The sequence below is a fragment of the Chiloscyllium plagiosum genome, unplaced genomic scaffold (assembly GCF_037043375.1).
Source record: "Chiloscyllium plagiosum isolate Xiang-an unplaced genomic scaffold, Cpla_swu_hap1 HiC_scaffold_43, whole genome shotgun sequence".
Taxonomy (NCBI): Eukaryota; Metazoa; Chordata; class Chondrichthyes; order Orectolobiformes; family Hemiscylliidae; genus Chiloscyllium; species Chiloscyllium plagiosum.
In genome coordinates this window covers 17,781,979-17,799,005 of record NW_028270181.1, presented here as the reverse complement: position 1 = coordinate 17,799,005, position 17,027 = coordinate 17,781,979, and the positions used below count along the sequence as shown (strand labels likewise).

The 17,027-nt window shown below is 39.0% G+C and overlaps 1 protein-coding gene and 1 long non-coding RNA gene across 10 annotated transcripts in view; one reads left to right on the top strand and one right to left on the bottom strand.

Annotated features, from left to right (window-relative positions):
* LOC122541855 (adenosine kinase-like) overlaps window positions 1-17,027 on the bottom strand; it is a 266,202-nt gene that overhangs the window by 109,746 nt on the left and 139,429 nt on the right. For 6 of the 8 annotated variants that reach the window (XM_043678926.2, XM_043678923.2, XM_043678925.2 and 3 more), the window contains 2 exons: window positions 7,874-8,079; window positions 1,450-1,558 (listed from right to left, as the gene is read on the bottom strand). In XM_043678926.2, coding sequence (XP_043534861.1) covers window positions 1,450-1,558; window positions 7,874-8,079 — 315 coding nt within the window. The remainder of the gene's footprint in view (window positions 1-1,449; window positions 1,559-7,873; window positions 8,080-17,027) is intronic. The other 2 variants (XM_043678928.2, XM_043678924.2) reach the window with 1 other exon arrangement.
* Window positions 1-17,027, top strand: part of LOC148137441 (uncharacterized) — a 249,878-nt gene that overhangs the window by 130,036 nt on the left and 102,815 nt on the right. The window contains exon 5 of one of the 2 annotated variants that reach the window (XR_015754218.1): window positions 6,354-6,466. The exons of the other annotated variant lie outside the window; for it this stretch is intronic. This is a non-coding gene — a long non-coding RNA (uncharacterized LOC148137441). Of the gene's footprint in view, window positions 1-6,353; window positions 6,467-17,027 lie in introns of those variants that run through there. 2 annotated transcript variants of the gene reach the window in all.

Sequence of the window (17,027 nt, the reverse complement as noted above, 5' to 3'; positions counted from 1 at the left end):
TTATGTTATCTTTCAAAGTTTTTCTTACCAAAGTGCATCGCCTCACACTTTTCTGCATTGAAACCTCATCTGCTACATAGCTGCCCACTGCTTTTCAGAGATCCACATTCTTCTCCTCACAGTTTACAATTCTTCCAAATTTTGTCACCTACAAACTTTGAAGTTGTCCCCTGCACACCGAGATCGAGAACATTAGTTTTTATCAGAAAATGAAAGGATCCCAATAGTGACTCCTGGGGAATTGCACTACAAAAAATATCCATCGACCATTACTGTTTCCTATCGCTGGATCAATTTTGTATCCATGTTGCTACTGTCACTTCTATACTAAGGCCTATAGCTTTCTTCATAAATCTGTGTGGCATTGTATCAAAGCCTTCTGAAAATCAATGCATAACCTACATCGATTCTTTCAATTACCTCTTCAAGAAAACTCCATTAAATTGGTTAAACACAATTTCTGTTTTGGAAATATGTGCTGACTCTTTTTTAATCAACCCACCTTTTTCCACATGACTACTAATTTTATCCCAAATCATTTGCTAGAAGCTTCTCCATTACCCACATTAAATTGACTAGTTTGTAATTGCTGGGAATATCCTTACAAATCTTTCTTGACCAAGGTTGTAATGTTTGGAGCTGTTCATGGTTCTTCTGACATCTCTCCAAGTCAAGAGAAGGTTTAAAGGTTACAGCTGGTGCCCGCAAAATTTCTATACTCGCTTCAGGGAAAAAAAATTGATGCAAATTAAATTTACACAAATAATTTAAAGACCTTTTTCAGTCATAAGAATATGGAAACTCCATTCTTTTTCACTGTCCTGGTCAATATTCAAATTATGACATAATCACATTGCTGTTTGGGGAAGCTTGCTCTGTGCAAGTTAGTGCTCTTCTACATTAGAATAACTACACTTCAAAAGTATTTCCTTGTCATATTGAGGGCTTTAGGGCATCCTGAGATCACGAAAAGTGTTTATAAATGCAGTGTGACTGCTAGTTAATTTTGCCAACTTGCAAATAAGTGGTTTGTATTGATTGCAAGTATATAAAGAATACATATGTAACAGATATCAAAATGTATGTGATAATTGTACCATAAACTGTGAAATCAATGTTGCAAGGTTGTTTTTCTGCATGTTAAAATATGGACAGATGCTTTAAATTGCTGAAATGGCACCCTACTGGTGAACTGCATAGTGTATTAATTTTCCCGACCTCTGCGGCTATTGAGTTGATTAACCACATCATTCTCCTCCTACATCTTTCATGTCTAGTTCAGTGGGATTGCTGTCAATAGTTCAATCCTTACAGGTCATAGCAGGGGATCGCTATTCCCACCACTGATAAGGAATAATCAAGTCAGGTGAACTGTGCCATTTTAATTAAAGGATGTGAAATCCTGTCAAACATGTCTCTCTAAAAAAAAATTATGAAACATATACTTACTGCAATGTAATAAACTTTGGCCTTTTCCACCAATTGCCAGTTTTCCTTCTGGTCCAGATGTCTTTCCTTATTGTAGCAATTTGCTGCTGCCAGGTTAGCAACAAGAGATCTAAAATAGTCAAATGAAGTTAGCTAATTATTTGTCATACTTTAATTTAAAAAAAACCTTACAAAACATGTTCTGTATTTCAGAGAATGAAATATCCAGTAACTTCAGAATTTTGAACACTTGTTTAGTGATTTACAGTGATTTTCCATTCTGGCAAACATAAAATTAACAGCTTTTACAACAGTTTGCTCAGCTGCACAATGGACTGATGTAATAAGAATACTTAGTGGTGCATTGGTTCGCTGGGTTTCCCACAGAAAACGGATGGATAGAGGGCACCATTAATATAGCACTATATAGCACTAGAGAAATTTTCATACTTCTCATTTGCATATGGCTAGGCTGAGATAAAAGTTGTGTGTAAATATATTGATAGAAATTTAATGGGATAGTTTGATTATTCTAATTTACTCAATTTATACATATGCATGCTCTCAGCAAGTTACTGTGATTTACTTCCTTGTCGAGTGTAAAAACACATGCTGCGAAATGCACAAATTTTCACATTCATTATTGGAAGCAACTGTACTCAGCTAATGATTTCAATAGTTTTCCAAATATTTGCTTTTCTCAAAAACCCAATTCATTTCAATAGAAGGATGTCTTAATTAAAAACCTCGAGTAAAAGCTTTTGTCAGATGCTAAGAATATTGAAACCCAATTTTATATAAAACTCTAATTTCACAACCAGTGAGATTTTCCTGTACTTACTCAAGAAACAACAATGTGCAGATAGCTTAAATACTTTGCAGTATTTTCATATTGATACAATAATGCACTTCAATAAATCAATAAAATGAACACAGACCAGTGTTAGGTCAAAATTTTATGTTTACAGTTTGAACCATTTCAACTACTGTGAGAGAAAGAGTTCACCACATATAGGACTGACAGCAATATTATGATCGTTTAATTTTAAACTGTTGTGCCTTTTTTTCTTGCATTGTTCTTTTAATGGTGAGTAAAACTGAGAGAATGACAACAGGCAAGATTCTTTTTATCTACAAGAACAAGAAATACCCATTCTGTCTGCTGTGTCTCTTGCACAACCACAAATTACTTTTGGACCACCTTCTTCCTAGGATGTGTAGTCCATCAATTTTTTCTTTAAACCTTAGCATCCAAAATTAATTTTTCCCATGACTTGGATAAAAGACATGAACTATGTATCAGTTTTCTGTTGCATACTCAAATTGGCATTTCAATAAACTATATCTTTCAACAAAAGCCAATAAGCCATAAAATAACTGGGGCAATATACAGGCTCATTAGTAAGCAGATAGGGATAGGAAAATAAGTGCGCAAGGTGAAAGGTGTGACCTTGGGGTTAACACAATGTTAATTAATCATGACAAATAGCTTAACAGTCAACAGCACTACAGAAGTCAACAAAAGTCTTCAGGTGCAATCACTACTGCTTAACTAGAAAATCTGAAAAAAAGAGGAAAAGGTGAAGTAACCATAATCTTACCAGAGCATACGGCTGCTCTGTCATCAGAGAGGTGCAAACTGGTGGTGGCTTAACCTGAGGGGCACCACACCTCAGATGGGGAAGGGTTGGGGAGTGGGGGGGAAAAGAGTCCTTCATAGTAACATCAACCATTTGTGGGAATTGAACCCATGCTGTCGGCATCACTCTGTGTCACACATCAGTCTATAGCCAACTAAGCTAAATTTCAAATGGGGGTAGAAACATAAACTCCAGGTTCCCAAGCTTGTGAAGCTGTAAAATCTTGATTTTAATACCTGTCGTCTGGCAGAGATCAAACAGATCATTTAAGATGAGGATAGTCACAAATGCCTTTGATTTCACTGCTTTCAGTCCAAGCCCCTAAAGTGGTTTCTTGCATAAAGCATTACTGTCAGGAGTATGATATTGCCATAGATCTCACATAACATCGAGCACCAAGGTTGGATTCTTGTTGAGACAGAATGCTTGAAATTTATTAGCAACATTATTTAATTGCTTTAGTATATCAGTCTTGTACATATTCTGGGTTCTGTGCTTACTGATGTTCCTGTACACTTTAAGCACATAATACTGGCTGTCCCTGGCAGACAGGGTGACTCACTTCCACCTTGAGTGAGAGTCCATAGTGGCTGTACAGACTGATGAGGCTACTGCAGACTCTGTTACTCTTATCGCAGAATGTGTTTGCAGGAAGGGGTAGGTAGGACATTGGTGAGGCAGCACATTCCTTTCACTGTTTTTGCCTAATTTCCACTTTTTCCCAACAGCAAGTCTGGAGGTCCTTGATGCCTTCCCAGATGTTCCTCCTCCACTTTGGAGTGTCTTGGGCCATTGATTCCCAGGTGCCTGTGGGAATGCTGGACTTTGTCAGTGAGGCTTTCAGGGTATCACTGAAGTGTTTTCTCTGTCTGCCTGGGCTTTGTCTGCCATTTCAAAGCTGAGAGCAGTGCACCAACTTGGGGAAAGTGAGGATTGCAGATGCTGGAGATTAGAGTCGACAGTGTGGTGCTGGAAAAACGCAGGTGGTCAGGCAGTATCCGAGGGGCAGGAAAATCAACGTTCATCAGGAAGGGCTTTTGCCTGAAATGTCAATTTTCCAGCTCCTCGGATACTGCCTGACCTGCTGTGCTTTTCCAGCACTACACTCTCCACCTACTGGGGGAGTCTCATATCAGTCATGCAAAAGTAACCGATGAGCAGTGGTCAGTACCTCAATACTGGAAATGTTCACCTGGTTCTGGATATTGGTGTTTCCTTTCTTCCAAGCGGATTCACAGGATCTTGCACAGGCAGCATTGATGATATTGGTCCAGTACCTTGAGATGTCTGCTTTAGACAGTCCATGATTCAGAGCTAAAGGGCAGTGCAGGAACTACCACTGTTTTTTAAACCATGATCTTGGTGTTGGATCCGATTTTGTTGTCCTTGAACACCCTTTTCCTCAGGCAGCCGAAAGCTCCACTAGCACATTGGAGGTGGTGGTGGATCTCTTCATCATTGGCTGTTATCGACAACAGGACATGCCTAAAGTATGGGGAATGGTCAATGTTCTCTAAGGCCTCCCCTTCAACCTTGATGATCAGGGTTCACTTCATAATGCCAAGCCAGGTTGATGGAGGACCTTCTTGTAGATGTTCAGGGTGAGACCCATGCTCTCGTATGCTTCTGTCAAGACGCTGACAATGATCTGGAGTACATCCTGAAGCACATAACTACTTGACTGACATACTATGTTGCAAGATGACATTTTTTCAATGCCTTTTGTCTTGTATTCTTCAGGACAATTTGTAAGACTACCACTGTAAGGGGAAACTAAACTTCACACTGTATGAATAGAGTGTGCTGTTTAGTTAACAAGTAAATTCTGATCGGTAAAAGCATCGACACAGAGAATGCATCAGTTAATGTTCTTCAAATGTTAAATTAGGCAGATTGACTGATTAGTCAGGGCATTGCCCTGGGAAATGAACCAGCAAACGCTATCACCTATTTTGTTGAGTTGAAACAGGTGCAGTGCATGTATATGCTTTTTCTGTCTACAAGGCCTTATCTTAAAGTAATTCTTTGTACATTCAAGATTATCCAGCAAACTTGTTCCAATCATGAAATCCCCTTATTCTGGTAATCTTGGAAATTGGTTTCCCCTGACACTGATATTATTACAAATTGTCCTTTTGAGTGGAAGATGAAAAATTGTGATAAAATGCATTTTTACCAACACTACAACACAATGACTGCAAAGCACTGACAGAATAGACAGTCAGAAAATGGAATCCAAAGTTCGCCTGTCAGTATATTAACAATGAAAATGGTTGACAGAAAAGCAACGGGTTCAAAGTAGAAACTATTTGCAGAATCACGAGGTATGACTGAAGTGCTAAATGAGTACTTTGCAGTGGTGTTTATTGAAGAGGACTTGGAAAAACTGCAGTATAGTTGTGTAGATACTCTGAAGAAAGCCTATTCTCCTTAAAGAACAGGCAGCTGCAGAAGCGAAGAGATTGCAAAGAAGTGATTTGACAGAAATCTTTAAAATCATTAAGTATTTATGGTAGATAAAGAGAAACTGTTTTCAATGGCTGAAGGGCTGATGATCAGAAGGCATAGATCTAAGCTTATTGGCAAAACAGGCAGAGATGTTACGAAGATTTAAAAAAACACAATGAATGCTTACAATTAGGAATGCCCTTCCTAATAGGTTGATAAAAGCATATTTAATTTTAACTTACAAAGAGTAACTGGGAAACTCCTTGAAAGAGAAGAAACTAACTGCAAAGATTGGAGAAAAGAGCAAGGGAATGGGTACAGATAAAAGTTGAAGAAATGTTGCTACATTTGCTGATTTTTGGACATTGGAATGTTTTGCCATGGGAATGTCTGAGAATGAGCTCATTGCATCTGTTAAATACAACTAGGTGAACAGTTTTTAGCAGATGAAAGACACAGGACTGTGACAAATTATTGGTTTGCTCCGATAAAGAGTCAGAACGAAGATGGAATAAACTGCTTCCTCCTGCGTAATGTACCTCTGTGTTTCTGAGAGAATGATCTCAGATACAAGAACCAAAATAATTAAGAGGTTAGTCAATCAGGAATTAAGTTCAGTTATTAAAATTATTGCAGCCAAGAAATCATATCTTCATAATGATTTACTCAATGCTACTTCAAAAAGGCACACTTGCACTGGTTCTTTATTATGAACGAGAATATGTTGGTTAGCTAAAAAGAAAGTGTGCATTGGGAAACAGGCACCAGAACATAATTTGGTCTGCTGTATTAAAAAAAAGTCTCAGATCAATTAAAAGGTACTTCTTTCATATACAGGTAATAGATTGGCAACTGGAAATATTTAAACAAAAAGTAATGAAGGAAAATCAAGTACATTCCAGGACTGGAGATGGAGAAATGTAACTCCCAATTCAAAAAAAAGGGACAAGACAAAGTAAGAAATTATAACCTATTTAATATTTCTTATCCCAAAGAATGAGATTACAAACAATATTTAAAAATTCAAGTTAATGAAGTCAGTGAACATCTCTACTTTTGACTAATCCTAAGAAATAACATGATAAATTTACAGAATCAGTCAAAAACACTTGACATTTTGTGACACCGAGCCATAGAAGAAATCAGAACAATAGCAAAAGTATATCACAATGTGGTTTAGGAGCATTCTTTAAAAAAAGGTGGCAGGGAATTCAAACGTGCAGGACAAAGGCAGCTGGAATCACTGTTGATAGTTTAAATCAGAAACAATTGCACACACTACGAGCAAAGACAATGATACAATGAATTCCACAATCACAGACAGGTATTTGGAGGTTGGAAAGCAAAAGATAAAATCGAGGGGAGTTTCTTCGCTTGGAAATAAGTTGACTTTGCTGTTTTGTGATTGGTATTGGTTGGGTGTTGATGTTTCAATACAGGTAGTTCTTCTATAATGCGCGTTTCGTCAGCAAGAAATGGCTATCATGCGATTGATAAATTGTGGACCTTGTTTGCAGAATGTGAACTTTCTGCTAAAGGGGTATGTCGGGTTTTCCATAGCACAATCTTCTCCGTGACTTCTACAACAGTTTCCCATAGCACTATTTTCCAAACTACACGGGTGCAGAGGAACATAGCTGCCGCAATATAGTGGAACAACCCATATAATTTTAACGGCCAGGTAATAAAGTAACATAATGTTACTTTGATTCCACAGGTTGGTGAAACATCGAGGTCTGAAGCACCTGTACTGTGCTGTAATATCCTATTTCAAATTCTGCTGATCACACTAAATTTGGGAATAAAGCAAAGAGCGATAGTGCAATGAAAGACTATATGGAGAAATAGATGGAAAGTGCAGATTCATGAAGAGAATGATGCATGTTTTTGCACTAAATCAAGGAAAGGATTTCACTATGACCAATAAGATTTTATCTGGACGAGAGTAGAAGGGTCTTCTTGCATGGACATGATTAACTAAAAGTTAGATCAGTTGACGGCGTCATAAAAAATGTACTGGGATCTGTGGATGTGTGTCTGGAAGCATACCAAAGCAAAATTCCAAATGGTGCGTTGCACACAGGTTTAAGCATTCTATTTTAGGAAGGACATAAACCTATGAAAAATAGTGCAGCATAGTTTACTTAAAAAAAGTTTACTTACTTACCAAAGTGAGATATAAGAAGAAAGAATTCTACGGTTTTGGCTGTTTTCCACTTGAGCAGAAATGGTAAATCAAGCTTTTCATAGAATCATAGAATGACATAGTAAAGGGGGAGATGTGTCAGTTCTTTAGAAGAGCTGCACTGAAATCTAACTCGTATTTGCTTTATTTAATTAAAAATCAGTATCCTAACCTTAAACTAAGTTTCTTGAAAGTAGTCGCTGACCTGTTGTCACCGGTGATGCAGGCAGCACAAGTGCCCGTTGGCTGTTCATTTTGTTCATAATAATGGGCATCAACATGGGCTTCTTCAGCTTTCTTCTTCAAAATGTCACCAAACTTATCTTTTCCAATGCACCCAAAGAAAGTCGCTACCTTATGAGGTTGCTGAATCATCCACTGCAATATAAAAGGTAAATTTATCTAAAACTGCATTTTGAAATTCAAAATAAAACAACTGATTCAAGACATAATCATGGTTGTCCCCCTCAAAGTCTATAGTGTTTCTGTTGTCCAGCTCATTTAAACTATACCTTGCTTAGCTTCAACTTTTATCCTATTGTAGCCAGGGTAGTTTCAGCTTCACTTTCCAGTGTCATACTATTGCCACCTGAATCCCTCAGGATTTCTAACCTTGCTTCTTCCTGTATTCCAATCCTTCAGGTACTAAATGCTATGCTTTGACAATAATATCCCAAGTCACAAGGTCTGCTTTCACACAAATGCTGCCGACTCTCAGGTCTCAGTTGTCGGTAGAATGTTCATGTAACATCTTGCCTTAGAATAGTCACAATTTGTTCCAGTTCAACTGAAGAAAACAGCCCCAGATCTGCTGCAAATTCTGCACCAATGTCACCATGATCTAATTAAATTGGATTTGCAGGGTACAGGAACCTCAGCAGGGAGACAAGAGAGTGAGAGAAACAAAGATAGAAAAGAAAGATAGATAGAAAGCAAAGTAAACAAGGGCTGGCAGTAAATTGGACTGGAACACAAACAAGTGTGTAAACATGTGAAAAAGACAAGTTTAAAAGGAACTATATCTGACTGCACAGAAATATACACAATAAGGTAGATAAGCTAATAGTGCAAATAATTGTACATGGGTGCAATATCATTGTAAGTATGCAGACAAGATTAGTGAAGAGAAATGTAGGCCCCTGACAGTCTAATGCAGGAGAATTGATATTGAAGAACAAAGAAACGATAGTCAATTAAACAACTACTTTGTTCAGTCTTCACAAAAGATGGAGCACAAATATTTCCCAGAACAGTTTGGAAAACGGATATTTCAGTAAGGAGGATTTGAAGGAAATTAGGGTCTTAATGTAATGCCGTTAAAATTAACGGAACTGAGAGCTGCTAAATTCCCAGAGCCTGATAATCGACCTCCTGGGGAACTAAAGGAGATAGCCCTGGAATTTGTCGGTAAATTGGTAGTCACCTTCCAAACTTCTGTAGGTTCAGGAACAGTCCCAGTAGACTGAAGGATGGCAACTGTAACAGTTTAATATTCAGGGTTGGGGAGGGACAGAGAGTGAGGAATTTATAGACTGGTTAGCCTAACATTGGTAGTTGGGAAATGCTACAATCAATTATAAAGGATGCATGAACAGCACACTTAAAAAGTACTTTATAACGCAAAACAACATGGAAGTATGTAAGGAAAATAATATTTTACAAATTTACTGGAGATTTCTGAGACTGGTAACAAATAGCTTAAATGAAGCAGAAACAGTGGCTGCATTGTATGTGGACTTTCAGAAAGATTTTGAAAATGAAAGCATTGAGATTGGTGGTAATGTACTGGCTTAGATTGAAAGCTGGTTAGCACACAAAAAACTGAGTGGAAACAAATGAGTTCTCTCCAGAGTCGAAGGTAGTGAGTGACAAGTGGAGTACCACAGGGATCAGTGCTTGTCCCCAGTTATTCACAATGTATGTCAATGATTTGGATGAAGGAATATTGACTATAATATTTCCAAATTTGCTGATGACACAAAACTCGGTGGGAGTGGGTGTGGCGAGCAGGACATGTGGAGACTTCAAAGTGATTTAGACAAATTGAGAGACAAAATGAATAGTAGGTGCAGAATAACATGGCTAAGTGGAAGTTGCCCACTGCAACAGATAAAACAAAATGGCAAAGTAGAATTTAAAGAGTGAGAACTGGGAAAGTTTGAGGTACAGAAGGGCTGATTCTTGTACATCAGTCATCGAAAGAAAACATACAGGTGCAGCAAGCAGAGCATAAGACAAATGGTAGCTTTGCCTTCATTGCAGATGGTTTGAGTACAAGAGCAAGCAAGTCTTTACTGCTGCTATACACCTGGAGTATTAAGTGCAGTTTTGGGTTACCTAAAAAAATACCATAGCAGGAGTACCGCAAAAGGGCTGGAATGGCAGGTTTGTCATTTAAGGAAAGATTGGGTTGACATGGCCTGTTTTTACTAGAGCTAAGAAGAATGAGAGGGGATTTCATTGAAATGCTTAGAAATTCTAACCAGGCTGAACTGACTGCGTACAGGAATGAAAATATACATTACTGGAAAAAACTCAGCAAGTCTGGCAGCAGCTATGAAGACAGATCAGAGTTAATGTTTTGGGTTGAGTGAACGTTCCACACATGCTGCCAAACTGGCTGAGCTTTTCAAGCAATTTCTGTTTTTGTTTCCGCATGCGGGGATGATGCTTGTCCTGGCCAGAGGTCCAAAACAAAGGGTGTTGATCTAAGGATACATGGTAGATCATTTTGGATGGAGACAGGGAGAAATTCCTTCACTGAAAGGTTCGTGAACCTGAGGAACTGTCTACCACAGAAAGCTATGGAGGTAGATTCACGGAATATATTTGGGAATTAAATAAATACATTTCTAAAAGCTGAAAGTGTCAAGAGATATGGGGAGAAAAGTAGGTGTATGGCAATAGATAGATGATTAGTTATGATCATGTTGAATGGCAGAGCATCTCAATATCCAAACAGCCTGTGTCACTATCTTCTATCTTCTCCTGTTTCCATTCCTACAGTCTCAATTTGAAACAAACTGCTTGAAGCCAATGCAAATAACTGGATGCTGAGCCAAATTTCTTATTTGCATATTCTCCAGCACAAAGACTGCATAGCTGCATGGCACATATTTCCACATACGTAGCAGTTTTGTTTTGGGGAGGTGGCACAAATAGTGGGGATGCATCACATTTAATGAATAAAACCAATGAATGCACTTAATCACAGTTCAGCAGACAACTGACAAGGACCTGCCTGAGGACACAGAATTCAAGAACAAGAGAACATCACTTCCCGAATTCTCAGTTTGTGTGTTGCAGAACTCTTCGTCAATATTTCTGTCACTTTATAACTAATTAATCTAATGCCATCCTGGCCAGCCTCTCATTTTAGCTGCATCATAAATTCTACCTACCCAAAATTCTGCTGTCCATATTCTATCTGACATTATATTCCTCTGCCTCACATATATCTTCCACTGGCCTTCACTATACAACACTGGTACCTCGTTTCACATTCCATGATCATCTTTAAATAATTTTAAGGCACTGCTGCTCAATATCTATAACTTTGCTCCAAACTTCCAACCCTCCTCACCCATTTTCTCAGACTTCAGTTCTTGGGCATCCACCCATTCTCCTTGTACAAAGGCACTTTCTGGCATTTCTTTTACTTTCATTTTTCCCATCTCCTTCACCATACTCAAATCCCAAATCTTCAACCAATCTTTTGGCCACATTTCCTAAATACCTTTCACTGGCTCGTCATTCATATTTTTTTCCCCTTATTCTTCTTTGAGATGCTTTGTAATTTGTTTTCTATGTTAAAAAATGACATTAAGATACAAGTAGGAGCTGATGACTGCAAAAGATATCAGCTGTCAAAGAGTCTGAGTAAGTAACGATCCTTTTTTTCTAAGAATTGGTCATTGCCAATTCCAGACAAGTACTCCGAAAGATGATACAATAGCTTCAAGTATCTTAGTACCTTCTATATACACTTCTCCAAAATCCTGATTGACTTACCAATGACTATTAAAGTATGAAGCAGCTGTGAATCTTTTTAATAGCTTGAATGATGGACAAAGCAATAGGCTAGATTTTATGGAGTTGAGGCCCTTTCTGCTCAATTGAAGTAAAAATAGCTGTCCAGATCCTCCAAATCACTGGCCAGGACAGCATTCATTACCCTTCCCTAATTGCCCAGAAGACAGTTCAGCATTAACTACATTGTTATGGGTCTGGAGTCACGTGTAGGCCAGAACTGGTAAAGATGGCAGTTTCCTTCCTTAAATGATATTAGTTAACATTGTAAAGCAAACACAAAGCTAGAAAGTTGATTCATTACAGATTTCGACCCAATGGTGCAAATAAGTTGTTGGTATCCTTCCTTCTTGGCTGCACACTGCCTCAGGGACTACAAAGCACTTGTCCTCAGTCTTTGTCATGTAGGTATTCACAGACCTACAGAGAAAGCTGCTATCTTTGGCAGATGTGCTGAGTACAAATATGCACTAGATAATCTCCCTGGCATCTTTGATTTTGCACCAAATAAATACCAAATTATTGCTTGGTCACTTTAGACACAAATTCCATTAAGTTTACCTTACTTGCTGACCAAACATGAAAAACTATACATTATGGTCATTTAGCATGCAACTGAGTACTGTCTTTCATAATCCACTTTCTTGACTTTCTGGATATTCTATACACATAAATGCTTCAGTTATTATTTCCATATAAATATCCTGTGTGTCATGATATAATAAATAAAAAAAACAAAAAAAGGATGGGGACAAAATAAACATAGCGATAAAATCTTAATATCCCATTGCAACTCTTCTTGTTTAACTTACTTGACCGACAGGAAAGAGTAACGTGGCTTCTGAACGCGATCACAGACACAACATTGTAAAATTTTCAAGTCGTTTGACACATATTCCACATCAGCATGAAAAAACATACTGCTGTGAAAATATCACTGAAAAGACAGTTTGTCTGCAAAATAGTCACCAAGTCCTCAGTGTTATGATTGATGGTAAGTGAGCTCGTAACAAACAAAAATTGCAAGAGTTTTGTTTTTAGATATATAAAAGGTAAGAAAGAAGCAAGACTGGACACTGGACTTGCTGAAGTAGTAGTCAGGGGAACAAAGAAATGGCAGAGGAACTGAATGGTGAAAGACACCAGCAGCATACCAGAAATTCAAGAGAATCGGGAAGATAAATCACCTTGGTTATGTGGATAATACCTAGGGGTGCTGAAGGAAATAGATTGTGCAGGCATTGGTAATCTTTCAGGAATCACTGGAGTCAGGGAGAATCCCAGAGGGCTGGAAATGGCTAATACAACACCTCCCTTTAAGAAAGTAGTACGGCAGAAATGGAAAGTTACATGCTAGTTAGCCTGACCTTAGTCATTGAAAAGATGTTCAAGTCCATTAGGAAGGATGAGATTGCCTAGTACTTGCAGAAGTGCATGGTAAAATCAGAGTGTGTCAGCACGACTCTGTTAAGGGGAGGCCATGCCTGATGAATGTGTTAGAACTTTTTGAGGAGGTAACGAGCAAAGTTAGATGAAGGAGAGCCAGTGGACAAGATTTATTTAGATTTCCAGATGGCTTTGACAATGTTTTTCACAAGAGGCTGCCAAATAAGGTAAAAACGCATGGTGTCAGGGGCAAGGTATTGTCATTGAGAGGATTGGTTGAGTGGCAGAAGGCAGAGAATGGGGATAAAAGGGCTCTCTTTCAGGATGGCAGCTGGAGACTAGTAGGCTTCTGCAAGGGACAGTTTTCATCTCACAACTATTCATATTATACCTCAATGATCCATACAAAGGACTGAAGGAGGTTGTTGCTTAGTTTGCAGATAATACAAGAGCATGTAAAGGAAGCACGTAGGCTGCAGAAGGACTTGGACAGGCTAAGAGAGTGGGCAAAGAAGTGAAAAAAGGTATACAGTATGGCAAAGTGTGAAGTTATGCACTTTTGTAGGAAGAGGAGCGATGAAGCATATTTTCTAAATGGGGAAATGCTTTGGAAACATGAAGCACAAAAGAACTTGGGAGTCTTAGTTCAGAATTTCCTTAAATTAACATGCAGGTTCAGTTAGCAATTGGGATGGCAAAAGCAATGTTAGCATTCATTTTGCAATGGCTAGAATACAAAAGTAGGGGCTTACTGGTGAGGCGGTACCAGGCTCTGCATTTGGAGCATTGTGAACAGTTTTGAGCCCAATATGTAAGGAAAGGTGTGCTGGCATTGGAGGAGGTGAAGAGTTTTACAGAATGATGCCCGAGGTCAAGGGCTTGTCATATGAGGAGTGGTTGAGGACACCGGGTCTGTACTTGGGAGTTTAGAAAGGTGCCGGCACACCTCGCTGAAACTTACAGAATAGTGACTGGCCTGGACAGAGTGGACGCCGAGAAGATGTCTCTGTTAGCAGGAGAGACTATGACCCAAGGGCACAGCCTCAGTGAAGGGATCACTATTTAGAACTGAGATTAGGAGAAATTTAATCAGAGGGTGATCAATCGGTGGAACATATTACCACAGAAGGCTATGGAGGTAAAGTCATTATGTGCATTAATGACAGAGGTAGATAGGTTTTTGATGATTAAGGAAGGAGACTGGGGAGTAGGATTGAGAAACACATCAGTCACAATCAAACAGGATAGACTTGATAGGCCGAATGGCCTCATTCTACACTGAGAATCAGGATGAAAAATCATCCTGGCTATGTGGATAACACCTTGGGGTGCTGAAGGAAATAGATGAGGAGATTCTACACTGATACTTTACGGCTTCACTCAAACAATTCTTTCATACTTTGATGCCATTCCAAGAAAACGACAATCAAAAAAGTTCTTAAAAAAAAAAATCAATGGCGGAAAAAGGAACTTAAAAGACTAAAAAGCTTCCATATCTTTTAAGAACCCTTTTATGCATGGGTCACTTTGCTCACTTCGCAGATGGAAAATTGCATCCATGGTCATTAACATCTATTACCATAATGAAATAAAGCGTTTGTACATTGAGATTTCCCAGCTGTTGCAGACACAGTGGAGAGGTAATAAAGTGCAAATATGGCAGGACAGAGGATAATCATTAAAATAAAGTTCTCAATGTGAACACTAGTTTTTTTGAAAACCGGACACATGCGTGCATAGTCTTGTTGCCAAGGTAAGTCTAGGGTCCAAGAATTCAATCATGCCGCAGAATGTTCATAGCCTGGCATAAAATAAGGTCATCTGCGGAACCCATCACAATGCAGATGGTGCTGTGTTAAGAGCCTGCAGGGGTTGGTGCTTCAATTTCCATTTAAGCAAATGGATTGAATTGCAGGGTTCTTGATGAGAAATAGGCAGCTGCCAGAATTCAGTAGTGGTTTGGAGAGATCAGTTACAGACCTCTGGAGTATTACTGGGAAGGGTGAGGCCAGGAGATTGAATGCAGCAGTGGAAGTACTGTTGCCGGTTGATTCAGGAAAAACCAAAGTAGCTGTGGCATGCACTTAGAAATGGACTACCGCTTTAGATGTGGGTATAAACAACCCCATGGTTGGCCTGGTATAGAGAGAGTGAGAGAGTGAGAGAGAGTGAGAGAGAGAGAGAGAGAGAGAGAGAGAGAGAGAGAGAGAGTGAGTGAGAGAGTGTGAGAGAGTGAGAGAGTGAGAGAGTGAGAGAGAGTGAGAGAGAGTGAGAGAGAGTGAGAGAGAGTGAGAGAGAGAGAGAGTGAGAGAGTGAGAGAGAGTGAGAGAGAGTGAGAGAGAGTGAGAGAGAGTGAGAGAGAGTGAGAGAGAGTGAGAGAGAGTGAGAGAGAGTGAGAGAGAGTGAGAGAGAGTGAGAGAGAGTGAGAGAGAGTGAGAGAGTGAGTGAGTGAGTGAGTGAGTGAGAGAGAGAGAGTGAGAGAGAGAGAGAGAGAGAGAGAGAGAGTGAGAGTGTGAGAGAGTGAGAGAGTGAGAGAGAGATTTTTGTACTGGACACCACTTTGGATCTGAAACAACACCCACAGTACCTCATTTTACAATCCATCCCCATGAAAGAGTCCCCGGTTCCCTAGCGTCCTTGGTGAAGATAGAGGAACTGGTTCTTTATTCAATTTTCTCCCCCTGTTCGTTGCAACAAGGTTGAGTGAAGATGAAGGATCTTTTGTGCTGTAGACACCTTTCCTAATTCCAATACATTTATATACTAAACACGTCAATTTAAACCACCTTGCTCAATTTAAAAAATGAGTTTATTAGTTCCTAAAACGCAAGAAAAATTAAAACACACATGCACAGACTGGAACTCAGAAATAAATGAAAAGGTAAGTTATATGCAAATCAGTCTTGACTTATCCACTCAGAAAAGATGATGCAATAATGTGATTAAATAGAGTAATTCTGGTGGCATTGACTCTAATGGTTCAGCTGTTGGTTTGGAGAATCTGGATTCTGCAGATTTGCTGATAGGATGTCTGGTTTCCTACTCAACAGTGACTTTGAGCAATATGCCTACAGCCTTTGAAAAATGGCTTGCTGTTTCAGAGATGAAATGACACAAACTGACTCTGGCATAACATGGTGCTGTTGGGTATTATGGATCAGAGCAAATCCCATAAAACATATCAAGGCAATAGCCTAGATCTTAACTTTTACCTTCTTTGAAGGCAAGTGGAAGGTACTGTGTTCCAGATGTGATTCAATTTGTCAAACTACAAGTTTTTAATCAAAACTCACTCTATTCTTGCATCACAATTAAAATACAAACAAGAAAAGAACTGGCATAACTTTAACTATCAAAATACTTAAAATAACATAGTATTTAACTGCTACTGTTCCAATATAGTCACATTGCATAGACACACCCTTGACAAAGGCAAGTTCAGCAAAATAGATTTCTCTCACTTGCTGCTATCTCCTCCAATCTGGGGAGGAGGGGGAACCATAGAACAGATCTAGGAGCAAAGAGAGAACCTCAAGCTTTGGCAGCAGAGATAGAGCTGATTCTCACAGCTTCAACTTCAATAACTACAAGCAAAACTATAACTCCTGGGTGTGTGAGAGAGCCTGACCCCACCCACTCATGCTTCTTTTGTCTAATTTTTAAAAGAAACAAAGCTATTTACTTGGTGTTCCATGGAGCAGACATTTTGGCACCAGATTTACAATCCTCTACTTGAAGAGAAACAGGACATAACAAATTTCTTTTAAAGGCACATCTCGTCATGAGATTTTCTTTCTGTGGGCAGTCAAGGGTACCCACCAGCATTCATAGAGTAAATCTAATCCTTCTGAGCAGGTTGCTTTATCCAGCTGATCTTTCTGCTGGATCAGTCCTTCAGCCAGGATAATTGG